Source organism: Nerophis lumbriciformis, linkage group LG07 (genome assembly GCF_033978685.3).
Source record: "Nerophis lumbriciformis linkage group LG07, RoL_Nlum_v2.1, whole genome shotgun sequence".
NCBI lineage: Eukaryota > Metazoa > Chordata > Actinopteri > Syngnathiformes > Syngnathidae > Nerophis > Nerophis lumbriciformis.
The window spans coordinates 27075855-27099109 of NC_084554.2; the positions used below are offsets into that span (position 1 = coordinate 27075855).

General features: G+C 41.1%; 1 protein-coding gene across 7 annotated transcripts in view; it reads left to right on the forward strand.

Annotated features, from left to right (window-relative positions):
- Positions 1-23255, forward strand: part of ctnnd2a (catenin (cadherin-associated protein), delta 2a) — a 723152-nt gene that overhangs the window by 376825 nt on the left and 323072 nt on the right. For all 7 annotated transcript variants that reach the window (XM_061965552.2, XM_061965556.2, XM_061965554.2 and 4 more), the window contains exon 11: positions 8961-9134. In XM_061965552.2, the coding sequence (XP_061821536.2) occupies positions 8961-9134 (174 nt within the window). The remainder of the gene's footprint in view (positions 1-8960; positions 9135-23255) is intronic.

The following is a 23255-nucleotide window of genomic DNA, read 5'->3' on the forward strand; positions in this document are numbered from 1 at the left end:
TGAAATTGATTAGGCAGCAGTTTTATCAGAACAGAGCATCATTTGTTCTTTTAAACAAGGGAACACTTTTTCTTTAGTGATTCAATCTGTCTCGAGTACTCAATGTGATCTGGAAAGTAATTTTCAAATTAAAATACATTAAAGGTAGAACAATTATCAAACACCTGGCCATTACGCATACAGCAGGGGTGTCCAAAGTGCAGTCCAGGTGCCAGTTGTGGTCCGCAGCTCGTTTTTGATTAACTCTCGGCATATTAAAAAAAAACAATGAAGTTGTAATGATAAGATGTACTATTACATATTACTCTAATTTGCTTTGTCGCCTATAACAAAAAGCTACGGTGTTGAGGTTTTGTTCAGATAGCTTTTAGCATTATTAATGCACATATAATAGTGTTTTGCCAGCATCCTTAAATTTTTCTGTACATGTTCCACAATGGAAAATGTTGGGACACCACTGACCTCCATGAAGTGAATATGGCCAAAAATATCTCTTCTGGGAAGACTTTGTAGTAGGGGTGGAAATCTTTGGATATCTCACATTTCGATTAGGATTTGATTATAAATATATCATTGATGATGATCTTTGATTTTTATATTGTATTTATTATTATTTATTATATTGTATATGATTATGGCTGCCAAACGATTTACATTTTTAACTGTGATGAATCACATTTTTTCCATAGTTAAATCAAACTGGAGGCATGTCGGAGATAGTCTTAAAACAATCTTGTTTTCCTTCATTCTTCATCCAAACAAGCTGTTTATAATTTAGGTTCGCTTGTGACATACTTGTCCCCTTACATTAGCGGATATCTCCATATATGGTTAAGTTTAACCCGTAGAGCTTTGCGCGAGTCCGCCATTTTTTGTCCATTTGTAGTCCAAAGTTGTCATAAAGTTCCTTCTTTTTCTTTATCCTCTTGTTGTGGAGCAGACTGGCTCGTACATGCACATGCATCCTGCGCTGTTGCCATTTCTAATATAAAGTAGCGTATAGTTCTGACTTATATCTGTCAGTAGACTTAATAGGAAAGCGCTAAAAACGAAAAGTAGGCTAACGGGAAGAATACACAGTCGAAGTGGAGGCACGTAAATAAGAACGCTCACAAAAGGGCGCATCGTGAAGAGTTTGGAGAGAATTGTGAACGAGGAATTCACAGACATTGTGGATTCACGGGCCCCCTCAACATTGTTCGGGTATGTGGGTCTCTGAGCCTGCTGGTCGGCCATAATTGCCGGACCGTCTCGCTCCCCCCAGCCGACCGACTGGAAGCGAGACAAAGACAACTCGTCTGCCCTACCTACTCAGTGGCCTAGTGGTTAAGAGTGTCCACCCTGAGATCGGTAGGTTGTGAGTTCAAACCCCGGCCGAGTCATACCAAAGACTATAAAAATGGGACCCATTACCTCCCTGCTTAGGACTCAGCATCAAGGGTTGAAATTGGGGGTTAAATCTCCAAAAATGATTCCCGGGCGCGGTCACCGCTGCTGCCCACTGCTCTCCTCAACTCCCAGGGGGTGATCAAGGGTGATGGGTCAAATGCAGAGAATAATTTCACCACACCTAGTGTGTGTGACAATCATTGGTACTTTAACTTTAACTTTAACTTTTGTCCTGCTTCGGCGCCCCGCCGGTTTGTGTTTAGAGGCCCTGTAAATGCAGAAAAAAAAGTATGTACATCATGCTTTTGCGAAACACGTCAATATTGAAACCTCTGAATAACCACCTCATGAGAGCGTAAAATTGTTTTAGCAATATTTTGGAGGTTTTTTTCGAAAAATGGGTATTTCCAATACAAGTTTTTTATTGCAATATTTAGGTTTTGCTCATTTCTAGGGGTAATGGAAACACAGCTCGTCAGAAACCGTCTTGAAGATGGTCTGTAAAACATAATCTATGCAACATTTTGACTGAAGAACCTGCATCATTACATGTTGCTGTATATAGACCACAAAGAAGTGATTAAATCTAGTTTTCCTTATTAAAGTGCACACCCAACAAGGGACTGGGCAATTGGTTTGATTTACTCAAATATTTGCAAATGCTTTTTCAAACAGCTCAACACAAAATGGACACAAGATATTTTCCGCCTGGGGTTAAACCCACTCCTTTAAATAGCTGTCTTTTCTCAGAATAATTATAACACATAGTGATAAATAATATGTGAGCACTAAACATACTTGCCAACCCTCCCGGATTTTCCGGGAGACTCCCGAAATTCAGCGCCTCTCCCGAAAACCTCCCGGGACAAATTTTCTCCCAAAAATCTCACGAAATTCATGCGGACCTGAGTGACGTGTCGACAGCCTGTTTTCACGTCTGCTTTCCCACACTATAAACAGCGTGCCTGCCCAATCACGTTATAACTGTAGAATGATCGAGGGCGAGTTCTTGGTTTCTTACGTGGGTTTATTGTTAGGCAGTTTCATTAACGTCCTCCCAGCGCGGTAACAACACACAACAGCAGTCACATTTTTGTCTACCGTAAAGCAGTTTGTCTGCCGTAAACAGCAATGTGTGACACTCTTAAACAGGACAATACTGCCATCTACTGTACATGCATATGTGACAATAACATCTACGGCTTTTAGAGAGTGCAGTGCACAACTGCGCACACAATAAGGAGACGAAGCAGAATGCATCATCAGAGAGGGTGTTCAGCATGGTTAGAAAAATAGTGACAGAGAATAGAACAAGGATGGACAATTCAACGCTTAACTCAACATTGAGTAGATGAGTGTTATGTGTGTGTATATGTGTAAATAAATGAACACTGAAATTCAAGTATTTCTCTTATTTATATGTATATATATAAAAAAATATATATATATATATATATATATATATATATATATATATATATATATATATATAGCTAGAATTCACTGAAAGTCAAGTATTTCTTATATATATATATATATATATATATATATATATATATATATATATATATATATATATATATATATATACAGGTAAAAGCCAGTAAATTAGAATATTTTGAAAAACTTGATTTATTTCAGTAATTGCATTCAAAAGGTGTAACTTGTACATTATATTTATTCATTGCACACAGACTGATGCATTCAAATGCTTATTTCATTTAATTTTGATGATTTGAAGTGGCAACAAATGAAAATCCAAAATTCCGTGTGTCACAAAATTAGAATATTACTTAAGGCTAATACAAAAAAGGGATTTTTAGAAATGTTGGCCAACTGAAAAGTATGAAAATGAAAAATATGAGTATGTACAATACTCAATACTTGGTTGGAGCTCCTTTTGCCTCAATTACTGCGTTAATGCGGCGTGGCATGGAGTCGATGAGTTTCTGGCACTGCTCAGGTGTTATGAGAGCCCAGGTTGCTCTGATAGTGGCCTTCAACTCTTCTGCGTTTTTGGGTCTGGCATTCTGCATCTTCCTTTTCACAATACCCCACAGATTTTCTATAGGGCTAAGGTCAGGGGAGTTGGCGGGCCAATTTAGAACAGAAATACCATGGTCCGTAAACCAGGCACGGGTAGATTTTGCGTTGTGTGCAGGCGCCAAGTCCTGTTGGAACTTGAAATCTCCATCTCTATAGAGCAGGTCAGCAGCAGGAAGCATGAAGTGCTCTAAAACTTGCTGGTAGACGGCTGCGTTGACCCTGGATCTCAGGAAACAGAGTGGACCGACACCAGCAGATGACATGGCACCCCAAACCATCACCCAACCATGCAAATTTTGCATTTCCTTTGGAAATTGAGGTCCCAGAGTCTGGAAGAAGACAGGAGAGGCACAGGATCCACGTTGCCTGAAGTCTAGTGTAAAGTTTCCACCATCAGTGATGGTTTGGGGTGCCATGTCATCTGCTGGTGTCGGTCCACTCTGTTTCCTGAGATCCAGGGTCAACGCAGCCGTCTACCAGCAAGTTTTAGAGCACTTCATGCTTCCTGCTGCTGACCTGCTCTATGGAGATGGAGATTTCAAGTTCCAACAGGACTTGGCGCCTGCACACAACGCAAAATCTACCCGTGCCTGGTTTACGGACCATGGTATTTCTGTTCTAAATTGGCCCGCCAACTCCTCTGACCTTAGCCCCATAGAAAATCTGTGGGGTATTGTGAAAAGGAAGATGCAGAATGCCAGACCCAAAAACGCAGAAGAGTTGAAGGCCACTATCAGAGCAACCTGGGCTCTCATAACACCTGAGCAGTGCCAGAAACTCATCGACTCCATGCCACGCCGCATTAACGCAGTAATTGAGGCAAAAGGAGCTCCAACCAAGTATTGAGTATTGTACATGCTCATATTTTTCATTTTCATACTTTTCAGTTGGCCAACATTTCTAAAAATCCCTTTTTTGTATTAGCCTTAAGTAATATTCTAATTTTGTGACACACGGAATTTTGGATTTTCATTTGTTGCCACTTCAAATCATCAAAATTAAATGAAATAAACATTTGAATGCATCAGTCTGTGTGCAATGAATAAATATAATGTACAAGTTACACCTTTTGAATGCAATTACTGAAATAAATCAAGTTTTTCAAAATATTCTAATTTACTGGCTTTTACCTGTATATATGTATGTATATATGTATATATGTATGTATATATGTATATATGTATGTATATATGTATATATGTATATATATGTATGTATATATGTATATATATGTATGTATATATATATATATATATATATATATATATATATATATATATATATATATATATATATATATATATATATATATATATATGAAATACTTGACTTGGTGAATTCTAGCTGTAAATATACTCCTCCCCTCTTAACCACGCTCCCCCACCTCCCGAAATCGGAGGTCTCAAGGTTGGCAAGTATGGCATTAAAGCATCCTATTCAGTGACGTGTTTGTGCGGTGTTCAGTCATCCTTGTTTTAGTTTCTGTGCCTTCTAAAACCACGCAATGCCCAGACCTTTTGCCCACGATCACTGTAAGCATGCAGATCAAAGATGTGTGTCGTATCGACTCATTCATATCTATGGCTCACGGTGTTGTGGCATTGTGTGGATATTATTCTGTCTCCTTATTGATTGATGTTCTGATTCCTTTGAAAATGCTGCAGGGTTTTCACAGCATTAACCCGTTTGCACCCCAAGGGCCCAAAACAGGCAGTACATGTGTTGCTTATGTGATATGGTTGTTCAGTTTGAAGGTTAGCAGTCTGACATTTTGCCTGGGAGTTTTTAAGATTATTATTTTTATTATTATTTTTAATTGCATTATGTTTTGGATTGCAACATTGTTAGAATCGAATATAAATATAAAGTATACACACTTTCTCTTAAAAAACATTTCGGCCGCTAGACTGTAATTCTGGTACATCACTATGCTCTTTCCATTAAACCCGAATGAATCTCATTCTTGTCTCGTCGATTATGGTGTAATCGTGCCCCGTCACCACCAGGTGGCATCAAAAAACCATGAGCATAATTCTCAGAGCTTTGATGAGTGTAAATGAGCTAAACTGCTCAAAGGTGTTTTACGGTGCCTCCAAGGACCGCTGAACAGAGTAGGACGCCACCATGCCTGCCAGAAATAATAAATTATAATAATTGTTTTATTTGTTATGCACTTTTCATTTAAATACATCTTATAATGCTACAGTACAAACAGATATTTAAAACAATGAACGCTTAGCCATTGAAACAGATATAATACTAAGACTAAAACACTATCGGTGAAGCAGAAGAAATACAAAACATCAATCAATCAATCAATCAATGTTTATTTATATAGTCCTAAATCACAAGTGTCTCAAAGGGCTGCACAAGCCACAACGACATCCTCGGTACAGATCCCACATAAGGGCAAGGAAAAACTCATCCCAGTGGGACGTCGATGTGAATGACTATGAGAAACCTTGGAGAGGACCGCATATGTGGGTAACCCCCCCCCCCCCCCCTCTAGGGGAGACCGAATGCAATGGATGTCGAGTGGGTCTGACATAATATTGTGAGAGTCCAGTCCATAGTGGATCCAACATAATAGTAAGAGTCCAGTCCATAGTGGGGCCAGCAGGAAACCATCCCGAGCAGAGACGGGTCAGCAGCGCAGAGATGTTCCCAACCGATGCACAGGCGTCCCGACTCTGGACAGCCAGCACTTCATCCATGGCCACCGGACCTGTGTGTCTCCCCTCCACAAGGGAGAGGGGGGAGCAGAGGAGAAAGGAAAAGAAACGGCAGATGAACTGGCCTAAAAAAAGGGGGGCTATTTAAAGGCTAGAGTATACAAATGAGTTTTAAGATGGGACTTAAATGCTTCTACTGAAAACATGACAATTAGTGGGTTTTCTAACAATTATTTATTATGGTCATTAAAAAAATCATAACTTTGTCAAAAGAGTATGTTTAAGTACTTTTTGAGCACATTCATTACCGCGATAATAATGATAACCGTGATAATTTTGGTCACGATAACCGTGATATGATATTTTCATATCGTTACATCTCTGGTCAATAAAAGGGTAACATTTATAGGGCAGTCACTTAAAGCATGGGTGTCAAACTCGGGCCCACGGGCAAAATTTGGCCCGCCTTGTAATTTTCACTTGGCCCGTGAGGTGATATCAAATTAACACTAGAGCTGGTCCGCCGATTATATACAGCGGCGGTGCCGCGATACACCGCTAATTCTCATACTTGCCAAACCTCCCGGGAGACTCCCAAATTTCAGTGCCCCTCCCGAGGATTGTAACGTCCCCTTTTCGTCCAGTCCAATGAGTGCTGTCTCAGTTACATAATATGTGCGGCTTTGGCACGCACACTGAAGTGAATGCAACGCATACTTGATCTTCAGCGATACAGGTTACACTGAGGGTGCCAGTATAAAAACCTTTAACATTGTTAGAAATATACGCCACACTGTGAATCCTCTAGTTCATAAACACAACAGGACAAATACCCAGAACCCTTTGCACACTAACTCTTCCGGGACGCTACAAGGTGTGTGTATGTGTGTGTGTGTGGGGGGGGGCAGGGTTTGGAGGTAGCGGGGGTGTATATTGTAGCGTCCCGGAAGAGTTAGTGCTGCAAAGGGTTCTGGGTATTTGTTCTGTTGTGTTTATGTTGTGTTTATGTTGTGTTACTGTGCGGATGTTCTCCCAAAATGTGTTGGTTATTCTTGCTTGGTGTGGGTTCACAGGGTGGCGTATATTTCTAACAATGTTAAAGTTGCTTATACGGCCACTCTCAGTGTAAACTGTATCGCTGTTGATGAAGTATGCTTTGCATTTACGTGTGTGCGTACGGGAGCCGCTCATATCTTGTGACTGGGCGGGCACGTTGTTAGAAGGGATGAAAAGCGGACGTCACGTCCGCTCCTAGAGGACGTTAAAAGCGTATTCCAAGACTGTGGAATACGAGATATAATGACTGATGAACACCTTTGTTCGATAATAAATGATAAATAATGATAAATGGGTTGTACTTGTATAGCGCTTTTCTACCTTCAAGGTACTCAAAGCGCTTTGACACTACTTCCACATTTACCCATTCACACACACATTCACACACTGATGGAGGGAGCTGCCATGCAAGGTGCTAACCAGCACCCATCAGGAGCAAGGGTGAAGTGTCTTGCTCAGGACACAACGGACATGACGAGGTTGGTACTAGGTGGGGATTGAACCAGGGACCCTCGGGTTGCGCACGGCCACTCTCCCACTGCGCCACGCCGTCCCGATAATGAGGGATGCCTCAGCTCAAAGCCTGAGCCCCGACATTAATGAACTAGCATCCAAGAAAAGATGGCAGGTATCTGGCTTGGGCACATCAGAGTAGATCAGTGTAAAGTCCTGAATGGTTGGTTTATTCATTATTTTATTTTCAAATTTATTAGGCTGTGGAAAAAGTTAATGTTGATATTTACCTCAGAAGGCTGCAAATAGAAAAGAGGCATTCAATGTTTATTTAAATTGTATTTGATATGCCATTGATATTTTATTATTATTATTATTATTATTATTATTATTATTTGAAACTCGATTTTGCATGTCACTATAAAGTTATATAAGCCTTGCTTGTTCAATATTTAATGCAAAACTTGTTTGGGTCCCTATCAAAAAGGTTAATTTGTTCAACCTTGGCCCACGGCTTTGTTCAGTTTTAAATTTTGGCCCACTCTGTATTTGAGTTTGACACCCCTGACTTAAAGGTTTAAATCGCGGAGTTGGACACCGGAATTCTCTCAGCATGCAACTCGCCATCGACTAAGCCCTAATATGACATGATAGCTTCACTGGACCTTCATCCTCTCTCACTCTATGTCATCATGTATGTGATTAAATCCTCCCACTTTGTCTGCTTTCCCAACTCAGCCGTACTGACTCATTTCCATATTCTCCCAGTCCTTTACTGATTGAATTGAGCTCCTCTTGTAGTCAGACTGAGGCCCCTCCCTGCCCGACAGTTGTGCAATGTAATGAACAAATGCCTGCTGTCAAAGCGTCTGAATTTGGGCCTCCTGCCAAACACACAGCATCTCATTATTTTATTGCTGACAAACAGCAATGTGTTCAGTGGAGATTAATGAAAAATGAATGAAATGTAGTGACATCTTTCTCTTGTTATTACCTGCTAATCATTATCTGTTTTTCTTCCAGTGTGCATGTCATCTTGGTGTATTTCACACCCATCTTAAATGTGTGCTTTTTGAACAGACCACTATCTTTATGTAAATGTAACATTCTACAGCAGTAGAGAAACATAGTCCTTTTTTATGCCCTCTTGTAACACTTGTTACTTCTCTGTTTGCTTGTCTTTTATAATAATGCACTTATAGTTCAACCTCACCTCATTTTTCCTTTATCCTCTTAAGCTTTCAGGGTTATTATGACCGCCATCCATTCATTGCATTGTCCCATCAGACCTGTTCATCTTTGAGGTGGTTTTTACGTTGTTTTTTTTTTGGTTTTTTTCTGCAGCCTCACGTGGCTCATACAGTAGTCAGCACAGCCAGGAGCCTCTTCGACCGTTGGGGTCCCCAGAGCACCATATAGACCCCATATATGAGGAACGTGTCTACCACAACAAGGGTCCAATGAGGAGCCTCAGCCAGAGCCAAGGGCCAGACACTGGCCCCTATCGCAACAACACCGGTAGGCACTTTTTACATTTACATGGGCAAACTGTTTAGAATTGAAGTGGAATGTAGGTTAATCTGATCTTATTTATCTTTACAAAATATTCAATTCCATAAGAATAATAGGAACTCCACTGAACTCCACTGTCCAACATACAGACGTTACTAACTGTACAGCAAAATTGTAAATTTATGCTGTAATTAAAGTGTAAAAAGATGTCAACCAGTATCAAGAGTAAAACAAAACAAAACATGAAACAGTCTCTAATAACAAATATGTAGTGCAAACATGAGTGCAGTCTCTGATGTGTGTCTTTAATGTGCCTTTTTAATATTCTTAAATGCCTTATAAGATGTAAAAAGTTAAACAGGGTCACAAATAAAACAAACGGGACGGCGTGGCGCGGTTGAGAGAGTGGCTGTGCCAGCAACCTGCGGGTTCCTGGGTCGATCCCCACCTTCTACCAACCTTGCCACGTCCGCTGTGTCCTTGAGCAAGACACTTCACCCTTGCTCCTGATGGGTCGTGATTAGGGCCTTGCATGGCAGCTCACGCCATCAGTGTGTGAATGTGTGTGTGAATGGGTGAATGTGGAAATAGTGTCAAAGCGCTTTGATTACCTTGAAGGTAGAAAAGTGCTATACGAGTATAACCCATTTACCATTTACCATTACAAACATGCTAAAACAGACTTTAATGATGAGTATGTGATGCAAAGGTAAGTTTTGTCGCTGATGTCTTTTTTTAAGTTAAGTTAAGTTAAAAGTTAAAGTCCCAATAATTGTCACACACACACTAGGTGTGGTGAAATTTGTCCTCTGCATTTGACCCATCCCCTTGATCACCCCCTGGGAGGTGAGGGGAGCATTGGGCAGCAGCGGTGCCACGCCCGGGAATCATTTTTGGTGATTTAACCCCCAATTCCAACCCTTGATGCCGAGTGCCAAGCAGGGAGGTAATGGGTCCCATTTTTATAGTCTTTCGTATGTTCTTAAATGGCATTCAAGTTTAAAAAGAAGGTCAAAAGTAAAAGTAAAACATACAATGCTAAGTCTTTAATAGGGATGTATACTATGCACCGGTATTTTTGGTACCAGTTACTAATTGAGTCAGTCCAGGAAGACTGTTACTCTAAGCAGGGCCATCATTAAGGCGGGAAAGGCGATGCCAACTCCAAGGGTCCACAGCCAGCGAGGGCCCACACATAGTCCCCAGTAGCCTCCATGACAAAATTGATTATGCATACACTGAATATATATTCATACTAATTAATCCAAATTAAAACAAAACCACAAGTCATACAATATTCTAATTTTAATAAATTCGATAACCCCATTGGGCCATTCTTGTTTTTTCTAAGGTGTGCGCTTCCGCAATTGTGCACTGCTCCTATGTCCAGAAAATCTATGCAGCACACAAAATACAAATACAAAATCAAACCTAAAATCTAAACAAAATAAACACTTAACTATTTATTCTGTTCCATTTTCAACAAGCACACCCGTGACCCAGAGAAGGACAAGCGGTAGAAAATGGATGGATGGACATAATAAATTAGGAGGAAGATTAGTCCACACCCCACGCTTTGAGCTTTCTCATCGGAATTAGGTGAGCATGAGTAAATGCCAACAAGGTTAGGATTTGCCCCAAAAAAGCACAAGTCCAGACACCAGAAAAGACTTAAGAAAAAGGCCAGGAGTAAAGGCAGCAGAGCAGCGGCCCAGGACATTAAACACTTTTTTTTCCCAGAAAAGTGAGAGAGTAAAACAACTGAGGGTGGCTGAAACAATTTGCCTACTTGTTCATTCATTTAATGTCTCTAACATTACCTTTGACGGGGCGCACATTGGACTCTGGAGCCTACGTTAGCTGTCATCTGGTCGTGCTACACTCTAGAGCAGGGGTGTCAAACTCAAATACAGAGTGGGCCAAAATTTTAAACTGAACAAAGCCACGCGCCAAGGTTGAACAAATTAACCTTTTAATAGGGACCCAAACAAGTTTTGCATTGAATATTGAACAAGCAAAGCTTATATAACTTTATAGTGACTTGCAAAATCGAGTTTCAAATAATAATAATAATAATTAAAAAATATCAATGGCATATCAAATAAAATGTAAATAAAAATTGAATGCCTCTTTTCTATTTGCAGCCTTCTGAGGTAAATATCAAAATAAACTTTTTCCACAGGCTAATAATAAATTTGAAAATAAAATAACAATAATGAATGAATCAAACATTCAAGCCTTGAAGTAGCAAGAGAAAGTGCATGAATAAAATGTTAATTATTGCTCAGTTTGCTACACTGATTTGCTTTAACACTGAATATGGAGCAAGCAACGCTTATATAACTTAATAGTGCAAAATCAACTTTAAAAAAAACAAACGAAAACACATCAATGGTATATTAAATAAAATTTAAATAAAAAATTGAATGCCTCTTTTCTATTTGCAGCCTTCTGAGGTACAAATAACATTAACTAGGTGGGCGTGGGCGGGGTTTGGTGGTAGCGGGGGTGTATATTGTAGCGTCCCGGAAGAGTTAGTGCTGCAAGGGGTTCTGGGTATTTGTTCTGTTGTGTTTATGTTGTGTTACGGTGCGGATGTTCTCCCGAAATGTGTTTGTCATTCTTGTTTGGTGTGGGTTCACAGTGTGGCGCATATTTGTAACAGTGTTAAAGTTGTTTATACGGCCACCCTCAGTGTGACCTGTATGGCTCTGGATGAAGTATGATTTGCATTCACTTGTGTGTGTAAAAGCTGCATGTGATATGTGGCTGGGCGGCACGCTGTTTGTATGGAGGAAAAGCTGACGTGACGACAGGTTGTAGAGGACGTTGAAGGCAGTGCCTTTAAGGCACGCCCCCAATATTGTTGACCGGGAGAAATTCGGGAGAATGGTTGCTCCGAGAGATTTTCGGCAGGGGCACTGAAATTTGGGAGTCTCCCGGGAAAATCGGGAGGGTTGGCAAGTATGAGTATCAGTGGTGAATGCGGTGTTACAGCCAAATTTGGCCCGCGCGCCAGAGTTTGACACCCATGCTCTAGACAATTCACCAGTTCATAAAAAAAAGTACACACTACACAAGCTACAGACATATCACAGTGCTCCAGTATGCGCCCATCAAAGGCTGAATTGAATTGTATTATAACGGAGTCAAGTTGTACTTAGTAATTAACAATTACTGAGTATTGATAAATATTGTTATTAATAACTACTTAGTAGCTGAATAATGACCTTTGTCAATTGGTCATAGTGAATAATTATGAGCATCTGACGAAGGTCAGTTACGGTATCATAGTGTGTTCAATGTGGTCTTGTAAAATGTGTTATTAGTGGGACATTTGAATAGCCTAAATACAAAAATGTTAAGTCCACTACTAATATATAATTTACATAATTGTACTCTGACTTGTTGAATGGGTCATCATAAAAAAGGAAACACATTTAGTGTATTACACAAGGCACCGTCAAGAACACCAAAAAACAAGAACATTGAATCGGTTATAGGGGCTCACACCGATACTCTTTCAGGGGCCCAATAAATCCGAGCAACGGCCCTAACTGTAAGGATCTGGACTAATTATTTGGCTATCTGTATTTATAGCTGACCAATGAAAATATGACACACAGTCACATTTAGTTCAAGTGCCATTGCTACGCATTAAAAAAACATGGGTATATGATGATTAGCTTGGAATAATCACAAATATGGAAGCGACACCACACACAAATTTGTAACACAACAATATTTCCTCCTCAAAATTCCCTCACTGTCACGCACGCTAATAAGAGTATCGTATCAGTTTGAAGTGAATGTGCTTTGCTCATGACCGCCACCACCATGCTTCATCTTAATCTACAGGCCTTTATAAATCAACTCAAAAAAGTGACAAATTTAAGTAGAGATGTCCGATAAGGGCTTTTTTGCCGATATTCCGATATTATCCAACTCGTAATTACCGATTCCGATATCAACCGATACCGATATATACAGTATACAGTTGTGGAATTAACACATTATTATGCCTAATTTTGTTGTGATGCCCCGCTGGATGCATTAAACAATGTAACAAGGTTTTCCAAAATAAAAGAACAATTTCAACTCAAGTTATGGAAAAAAGTGCCAACATGGCACTGCCATATTTATTATTGAAGTCACAAAGTGCATTATTTTTTTTAACATGCCTCAAAACAGCAGCTTGAAATTTGGGACATGCTCTCACAGAGATAATCCTGAGACCCACTACAACTATGGCAGTGGTTCTTAACCTTGTTGGAGGTACCGAACCCCACCGGTTTCATATGCGCAATCACCGAACCCTTCTTTAGTGAATTTTTTTTTATTTATTTTTTTTCAAATTCAAGACAAAGTTATGTTATTTTACTGGTGCTCAAAATGAACCATGCATGAACATCACCTTGTTCAAAGAACAAAACCAACACAGTGCATGACCTCACAACAAATTACACCCCTGAAAACCATATCGTCCATAATACGATGATAGGGAGAAGTTTTTATTTACACGATGAGTCGGGTGTGTCTTTACCTCCGCGGCGGAGACTCCACCGAACCCCTGAGGCCGACTCACCGAACCCTTAGGGTTCGATCAAACCCAGGTTAAGAACCACTGAACTATGGGAAGTACTATACTTTGACTTTCACAAAGTGCATAATTATATTTTTTTTCCAAACATGCCTCAAAACAACAGCTACAAAAACAATGAAGGCACACAGCTTCAGTCCAGAGTGTACTAGAGTAATAAAGTAAACAATAACATAGTCCTCCTTTAGTGCAAGACTGCCTGGCATACTGTATAACAGGAAATTATAAACTGGGCTCAATCTGCCCTGCTCTAACGTATTTGTATGAGTAACACAAATGTGCTGCAAGCTAGTGGTGAGTGCTTGAAGTGGCCTACCAGTCAGTCAGAGCTTCTGAAATGCTGCATAGTGACAGGGCACCTCTGTTCACTGCAAGCTGCAAAGTGTGCGCCATGCAGGGCAGACTAGCCACACCAAACTCTATCGTAGCTTTGCCATACTGGGTGCGTTGTCCCTGACCACAACGTGGGTTTTCACCCTGGGGTGTTTTTTGTTGTATTTTTGTTTTTTCTCGGCGGAGTCTTTAAGCGACAACTATGTGGTACTACTTTTCTTCGGTGTTTGCTTTTCATCCATCTTCCGTTTGTATTCATCATGTGTCTTCTTATGATTCTTGAAGAGGTGGGAGGTCAAATTTATCGCATTAAAGGAAGACGTCTTGGTTCATCCTCGCATAACCAACTTTTTGCAGTCATTGCAAATTGCCAGTTTTTTATCCGTCAGACACACTTTAAAATAATCCCAAACCACAGACATGGTGTCGTTAGTCAGTCACCGAGGGAGCTCGCTTGTTAGCCACGGCAACAGCACCGGCAACAACACACTCTTGTTGTTGTTATGCTACGCTCGCGGCGGTTTGATGAGGTCATCGAGAGGCGCCAGTAAACCTCTCATGCTGCAGTCGTGCTGCAACTCCTGTGTTATGTTTGGGAGAGGGGAGAGGGGAGTGGCTGCTGACTGGGAGACGCAACGTTCGCGTTTTACCGGATATGTACCGCTCCGTACAGCGGCGTTTTAAAAAGTCATTAATTTTACTTTTTGAAACCGATACCGATAATTTCCTATATTACATTTTAATGCATTTATCGGCCAATAAAATCGACAGGCCGATATTATCGGCCATCTCTAAATTCAAGCAATCACTGGGTCTACACAATACACAAATACACAGACACATACATCTATAGCTGTCAACACTAAATATGGCTTCCCGTCTGTCGCTGAAATACGTCCGTGTGCAACATAATCCCGAACAACAATTACTATTATTACAAAATACACACCCACCTAACATGCTCGTTGAGTCTATTGACTTATGTTATATATTTGATATATCATGTAAAAGGTCTGTGCTTTGTACATGAATGCCCTACACACATATTATTTCCAGCTGAGTGTAATTGTAATTAACACAGTAATTGATCTAAAATAATATTTCACTTTATTATTTATTACTTTATTAGTTCCATCCATCCATCCATCCATTTACTACCGCTTGTCCTGTTCGGGGTCGCGGGGGGTGCTGGAGACTATCTCAGCTGCATTCGGGCGGAAGGCGGCTTACACCCTGGACAAGTCGCCACCTTATCACAGGGTCAACTTTATTAGTATTATTTTGAATTTTATTATGGGGACAAAGGGTAGAAAATTGATGTATGGATATACTGAGTTTGACTGTAATGAATAGAAACAGAGTGATAGATCGGTGTGGTCTTTACAAGATGATGACATAACAACTGCATTGCACTTTGCACTGCACACTAAGTTGACTTGTTTAAGACTTAAAAAGTGAAGTAAATTATATAGCACTTTTCTTGAGAGACTCAACACGCTTTACATAGTGAAACCCATTGTTTATATCTTTAAGCTACATTTAAACCGGTGTAGGTGGCACTGGGAACAGTTGGGTAAAGTGTCTTGCCCAAGGACACAACGGCAGTGACTAGGTTGGCGGAAACTGGGATCGAACCTGAAACCCCCAAGTTGCTGGCATGGCCGCTCTATCAACCAAGCGACGCCGCCCAAGCAGGTGTTAAAAAAAAAAATGTCCCTGCTGTGAGAGGTTACATGATGTTGCTGGCGACTTGTGCTAGTAAAAATGGTAATAAAAAATGCATTTTTTTCACATCTTTATTTACACAAATTACATTAAGTACCGATAAGAGTACCAAATAATACCATCATCGATAAGGGATATCGATATTGGTATCACTATCTATTAAGTTCTAATGCAGCGGTCTCAAACTCGATTTGCCTGGGGGCCACTGGATGCAGAAACTGGGTGAGGCTGGGCCGCAAGAAAAGATTTCTTAAAAAAACTAACATGCACTTTTTAATGAATTCACCTTCTTTGAATGGCTATCCCGCCCTAGCAATATACCTGCCAACCCTACCGATTTTTCCGGGAGACTCCCGAATTTCAGTACCCCACCCGACAATCTCCCAGGGCAACCATTCTCCCGAATTTGTCCTGATTTTAACCCGGACAACAATATTAAGGGCGTTCCGTGATGGCACTGCCTTTAACGTCCTCTACAACCTGTCGTTGCGTCCGCTTTTTCACCATATAAACAGTGTGCCGGCCCAGTCACATGTTGTATGAGGCTTCTGCAGACACACGTAAGTGAATGCCATGCATACTTGATCAACGGCCATACAGGTCACACGGAGGGTGGCCGTGTAAACAACTTTATTACTGGTACAAATATGCGCCACACTGTGAACCCACACCAAACAAGAATGACACACATTTCAGGAGAACATCCGCACCGTAACACAATAGAACAAATACCCAGAAAACCTTGCAACTCTAACTCTTCCGGGCTAGAATATACACACCAGCTACCACCAAACCCCCCTCCCAACCCCGCCCACCTCAACCGACGCACGGAGGGGGGGTAAGAGCGGGGTTTATATTCTAGCTCGGAATAGTTAGAGCTGCATGTGATTCTGGGTATTTGTTCTGTTGTGTTTGTTGTGTTGCGGTGCGGATGTTCTCCCGAAATGTGTTTGTCATTCTTGTTTGGTGTGGGTTCACAGTGTGGCGCATATTTGTAACAGTGTCAACGTTGTTTATGTGGCTGTTGATCAAGTATGTCTTGCAGCCACTTACGTGTGTGTGCAGAAGCCAAATTCAACATGTGACTGGGCTGGCACGCTGTTTGTACAGGTTGTAGAGGGCGCTAAAGGCAGTGCCAATCACGGCACGCCCTTAATATTGTTGTTTGGGTGAAAATCGGCAGACATTCGAGAGAATGGTTGCCCTGAAAGTATGACGATGTCAAGCGCCATTCATATAAAACTCGCGGGCCGCACTAACATTACATTTTTATATTAAGGTGCGGGCCGCAAAATAACGTCTCGCGGGCCGCAATTGGCCCGCGGGCCGCGTGTCTGAGACCCCTGTTCTAATGATAGATACAGTCTTTATGGTATGGTATGGTACCATACCCTATCTAATAACCACTCAGGGTTTATTTTGAAGTGAGCACACTGTTCAGAGTCTCCCCAATCATCTTTGCACTGACTTATGCATTAACCTGATCATTGACCGTATAAAAACACACACCATGATTACCAAAAAAGGAGCAAGTGCGCTCAAAATAAATGGTGTGATTAATCTGCGTTTACATGATTAATACGATATTTTTTTGGTGAAACTTGTTATTTTCAATAGCCCTCGCTTCAACATTCATTACAGTTAAATCTTGCCTTCCCGCCTTCTCTGGACAAATACAGATGGTTTTTCATGAATGACAATAGACTTTAAGCCAAAATAAGCACAGTCATGGGATAAACTTGAGTGTAGAATAGAAGAAATGAGATGTAAATGGAATTCCAACAGCTTGCATCACTTCCTCGCCGCATGGGCGTCGCATCTTGTGCTCAGATGCTTGCTCACCCAGTAGCATGAATGAACTTAATTGTTGTCTTTTAAAAAAAAAAAATCTGTTATTTTTATAGTATCTGTCAGTGTAGTTTGCAACATCAACATTAGAAACACTTCTCCCAGTTGAGCATATGTCCTACCATATTCATTCCCTTTATAACGCCATTGTTGCCAATGTATTTTTAATAGGGCCTCACTGTGCTTACCTCAGCGCAGGTTTAGGTACGCCGTGTTAATCCCATTAACATTATCTTACGCACATGAAAACACCCAAGTTGGTTCCGCTGCGTTCACCGCTCCCTTGATGTCATTAGCCAGCCCAGCCTTAATAGCTATCATTAGCATTTGGGTCAGAACCGGGGCAATAAATATGCCACTGCAGACCTGCTTTGGAGTTGATCATTTTCAGTCACTCGAGAAGGAGACGAGAATTGCCTTCAAGCGGATCATGCCTGCATTCGAGGTGCACTCCAGCGTTAATGGATCATTGGCTTTGTGAAAGTCTTGCCTCACGCATGTACGGCGATAGGATGGTCTTCCCAAGCAGCGTTTAATTGAATAAGTGCACTTCAGAAGTAAATGGAACAGATTCTCTGCTGTTATCTGTAATTTAGTGTTCCTTTTATTTGTAAGTTCAAAAAGATGAGTCGCAGGAAAACGCACAAAGGACATTTACACAAAAGCGCCAAAAATCAATAGAACGGGAAGTAAAGCGAGCAATTTTTAATTACACCGCTTGAGTTTCACAACACCAAGCATAAGGATTGTTTTTTTTACACCATTTTAAAGCCAAATATGCTTTTGGGTCGACTAGCTTGTAGACAAAGCAATGATGGCTCAGCCTTTGCTTAACAAGAAAAAGATTGGAGGTATGTGCAGCTACTTCAACACTGTCAAATTGGGATGACTGCAAATTGGGAAATGAGGGATGGCACACACTGAACTGATAAGAGCTGTGACTAGTAAGTCATTAATTATGTCATATTGCGGGTTCTTGGCAATGGTGGCCTCATGTTATTAGTCTGCTATGAGTAAGTGTAATACATTCTGAAGTCATCCCTTTTGGTCATGATAGATTTTTGCAGTATTACGTTCAGAACTGTAAAAGTTTCATTGTTTAAGCCACTGTTTGCTGAATATTAAATATTTCTAAGATATTTCTTTATTCTTAGACAAGGGATTCCCTTCCTTGATTGGTCATTTCTATGGACACAGAAATGACGTCACCTAAAATTCCGTTTACGGCACATAGTAATGTCGTAATTCAGCTCTGAGTGTGACACTTAAGATTCAGTCCTACACTTCGCTGAAAGTGTGAGTAAGACGCTTGATAAATACGGCCCCAGATCCCACATCAGTGCAAGAAAAAACTCAACCCAATGGGAAACAATGACAAACCTTGGACGGGGCCAAGATGTGGGGAACCCCCTTCCCCTGGGCGACCGGTGCAATGGATGTCGAGTGGATCTAGTTAATAGTATGTGAGTCCCTTCCATAGTGGGGTCAGCAGGGGATCATCTTGAGTGGAGACAAGTCAGCAGCACAGAGTCGTCATCCACTGATGCACAGATGAGTGGTCCACCCTGGGTCCTGTCTTTGAACAGCTAGCGCTTCATCTGTGGTCTCCTGGTAACCTCTCCACGCAGGAGAGGAGGGCAAAGCAGAAAAGAGGAGGCAGATGAACTGGTCTAAAAGGGGGGTCTATTTAAAGGCCAGAGTTTGCAAATGAGTTTTAAGATGGGACTTAAATGCTTCTACTGAGGTAGCATCTCTAACTGTTACAGTTAGGGCATTCCGGAGTACTGGAGCCCGAATAGAAAACGCTCTATAGCCCGAGACTTTTTTGGGGCTCTGGAAATCACTAATAAGTCGGAGTTCTTAGGACGCAGATTTCTTGCCGGGACATATGGTACAATATAATCAGCAAGATAGGATGTAGCTAGACCGTTTAGTATTTTATACGTAAGTAGTAAAACCCTAAAGTCACATCTTAAGTGCACAGGAAGCCAGTGCAGGTGAGCCAGTATAAGCCTAATATGATCAAACTTTATTTTTCTTGTCAAAAGTCTAGCAGCCCCATGTCACAAAAGGAGCAAATTCCATACGGGTCGCTTGGTGGAAGGAGGAAGGAAGTCAAGATTGTTTTACAAATATAAATACTGTATCTCTGCAATGCCTCCACCGTTTGAATTCAAGTTTATACATATCCCAAATACACAACAGCAGGTACCAGGTAGGAGAAGTTGATTTTGCATATATTGTTCCCTTTAACTGAGCAATGAAGACGGGCTGCGACATAAGATTCAATTAAGCAAAAAAAAGGTGAAAAAAACCTCTGTAATTTTACTTAATTTGTTCTTTATTTAGTGATATTGTACGTACAGTGATCACCACCTGTTATATGCAAATAAAAATGTTAAAATAAGGTCTGTTAAAATTATTGAGTTAATATGAGTAAATCCATCATCATTATTCAAGAGCACATATGATGATTTTAATTTACATATAAAACACTTTATTGTCGTCTCGGTCAGGGGTTCTTAACCTTTTTGACCTTGGGGCGCAACTTTTCCGCGACAGAGCGTCCCACCTAAATATTACCACTGGATTTATAATCTTATTAATCGTATTCAATATAATCAATTATATCTAACCTACTTACAGTTTAACACGATAAACCTTGACAAATGATATAACGGCAGGTGTTAATCACAAAGATGATTATCAAGGCTTAGGTCAGGCTAATTACAAAAATAAATACCAATCAAATAAACCTCAAAAGAAGGGACTCATAAAAGCTGATGAAAAATAAATTTGCATACAATTAAGCACCTGCATCTGCGGTCCCTTCCAAGGTTTCTCATTGTTACCATTGGGTTGAGCTTTTTGTGGCCCTGATGTGGGATCTGAGCCGAGGATGTCGTTGTGGTTTGAGGCATTTGTGATGAATGATTTTGGACTTTGTGGCACCGGTGGCAGAGCAGCCGTGTCAGGAATCTGAGGGTTCCTGGTTCGATCCCTGGCTTCCGCCATCCTAATCACGTCCGTTGTGTCCTTGAGCAAGATACTTCACCCTTGCTCCTGATGGGTCATGGTTAGGGCCTTGCATTTTGCCTATTGTTCACAATCCTTATGAGAGACAAGAACACATGTTTTTTTTTTTTGCATTCTAATTAGTAATATTTAGCCCATCCTAGGTGGCTAGCAATGCAGCTAATGGGAGAAACCCATTCTGCCTCTAAATCACTTTAAAAATATATCCAAAAACCGCCAGCAATACTGTATTTACGTTCCGTAACATGTATAATCACAAAGCTGGAGCGACATCATTATTGTAAAAGTAAACACTGAGGAACTCTCTTTCTAGCGGAATGCTATGTCATTAGCCGTAAGCTGGTTTTAGCCCGGAGGGAGGACGGTCCACCTTTTGCTGTCTGCCACCGCCCCCAGGGGATCAGAGGCGGTTAAAATCAGGAAGCGTGCCCCAAAGACACTAAACCAGGATGAAGGCGCCTACCAACTTTCCCACACCTGGGACACAGTCCTGCAGGGCCAAACTCCGGCTGTCCGACAAACCATCAGACAGCAAAGGGCGGCCCATCCCGCTCTCCGACCCACTACCTCAGGTGGGATGTTACAATCCATGTAACTCATCACAGACAAAGTCACAACAACACCATGTGACACCTCTGATGAAGGCTGCAGAGACAAAGTAGCCAAAACGTGTCAGATACAAACAATTTTACTACCCATCCATCCATCCATCCATCCATTTTTGACAGCTTGTCACGGAGGTGGCGAGAGCCTATCCCAGCTGCACACGGGTGGAAGGCGGGGCACACCCTGGACAAGTTGCCACCTCATCGCAGGGCCAGCACACACTCGGGCCAATTTAATGTTGCCAATCAACCTATCTCCAGGTGCATGTCTTTGGAGGTGGTAGGAAGACGGAGTACTTGTAAATGTTAAATATGCATCTTAAAGACAAACATTAGTGGTGTTTTTTTTTTTTCAGATACGGTCGAAAATAAACTTTATAAACATTATATAGAGTCACTGGTCATAACATTAGGTAAACCTGCACACTCTCAGATCTATACAGAGCTGCATAAACAAGCTGCTTTTACCAGCATTTATGTCACTGCATGTCACACTTCGGTAATATTGTGCTCATGACGTGATTCGATCAAAGGAATACCTTATCTTTTGGTCCCTCAAACTATGTTGGAAAATTGCATATCGTCGTCTTTTCCTATCGGAGTTCAGCTTCTAATCAGATTTCATAGAGCCCCATCTTGACAAAACAGTCCCATATAAAATATCGTATTTATTTTATAGACATCAGAGCAGGCGGGAGAGCACAAATCGAGAAGGAATAGCTCCGGAGGATCCAAGCAGCAGATAGTTGAAGCAGAGGGGGAGGAGGCTGAATGAGAGCAGATACTAGAAATGTGTAAATAAGTACTTCCACCACACTGTGATGTCACACTGTTTGAAAAAAACACTGCAAAACACAGCGATCCGAGGCTATGTGCAAGCTCACGCCCAAATGCATGAACCTTACGATTTTATGATGTGGCATTGTTTAACGTGAGTATCCAACATTGTAGCAACATATATAAGTCAGTAAAGAGGAAAATCTGATAAAAAATGTAACCCAATTCTCCGATCTGGAGCGCGGAATGACTGCGGGAAGTTTGCGTATACGTACCGGTAAATGCGCAGTTGTTCTGTTAGTGACAACCTGAAAACCCAAAACACAGATCTGCCAACACACCAAGTATTAAACACACAATGCAGGAAGAAGTTTTTTGTTAACATAAACATAATGTTAAAAATGTTTGTACACGGGAAGTGCTTATATATGTCCAACTTTATTTTTGCTTATGCAAAATGAAACACAATTGATTAGGCGTCTCTTAGAATAGTCGACTATTCGACACTTCGATTCAGTCGAATGATCAGACACTTAACCTTTGAACCTTCCTCGTCCCTCCTTAAGAAGAAGGCAAATTGAGTACCCAAGACCCCGTCATAAAGTGGGAGTGTACTTCGGCATGTGCCGCCACCATACCCGTGCCGAAGCCAACACCAGTGGGGCCGATCTGAATAGCTCAAAAAATATCCACTGTTTTTCTTCTAGCCTTTTTGAAGTGAAGAAGATCGCAAATGAGATATGCACTTGCGAGCTTATATGTAGTAGGGCTGGGCGATATGGACCAATCTTAAAAAACATGCAAAGTGCTTAAGGTTGCCTATGTGTTTTATGGCTAGATAACCAGCGTTGAGAGCACTCAGATTATTTTTGTTGCAAGTAGTAAATGTAAATGGTAAATGGGTTATACTTGTATAGCGCTTTTCTACCTTCAAGGTATTCAAAGCGCTTTGACACTATTTCCACATTCACACACTGATGGCGGGAGCTGCCATGCAAGGCCCTAACCACGACCCATCAGGAGCAAGGGTGACGTGTCTTGCTCAAGGATACAAAGGAGTCAATGACTTCACTATAAAAGGAGGGATGAGGTCACCTACCTAGGTTCTATTCTAGAGGCTAATCTTTCCTGTGATAAAATGGCAACAAAGGTAATCAAAAAGGTCAACCAACGAACGAGATTTCTCTATGGAATCTCCTCTCT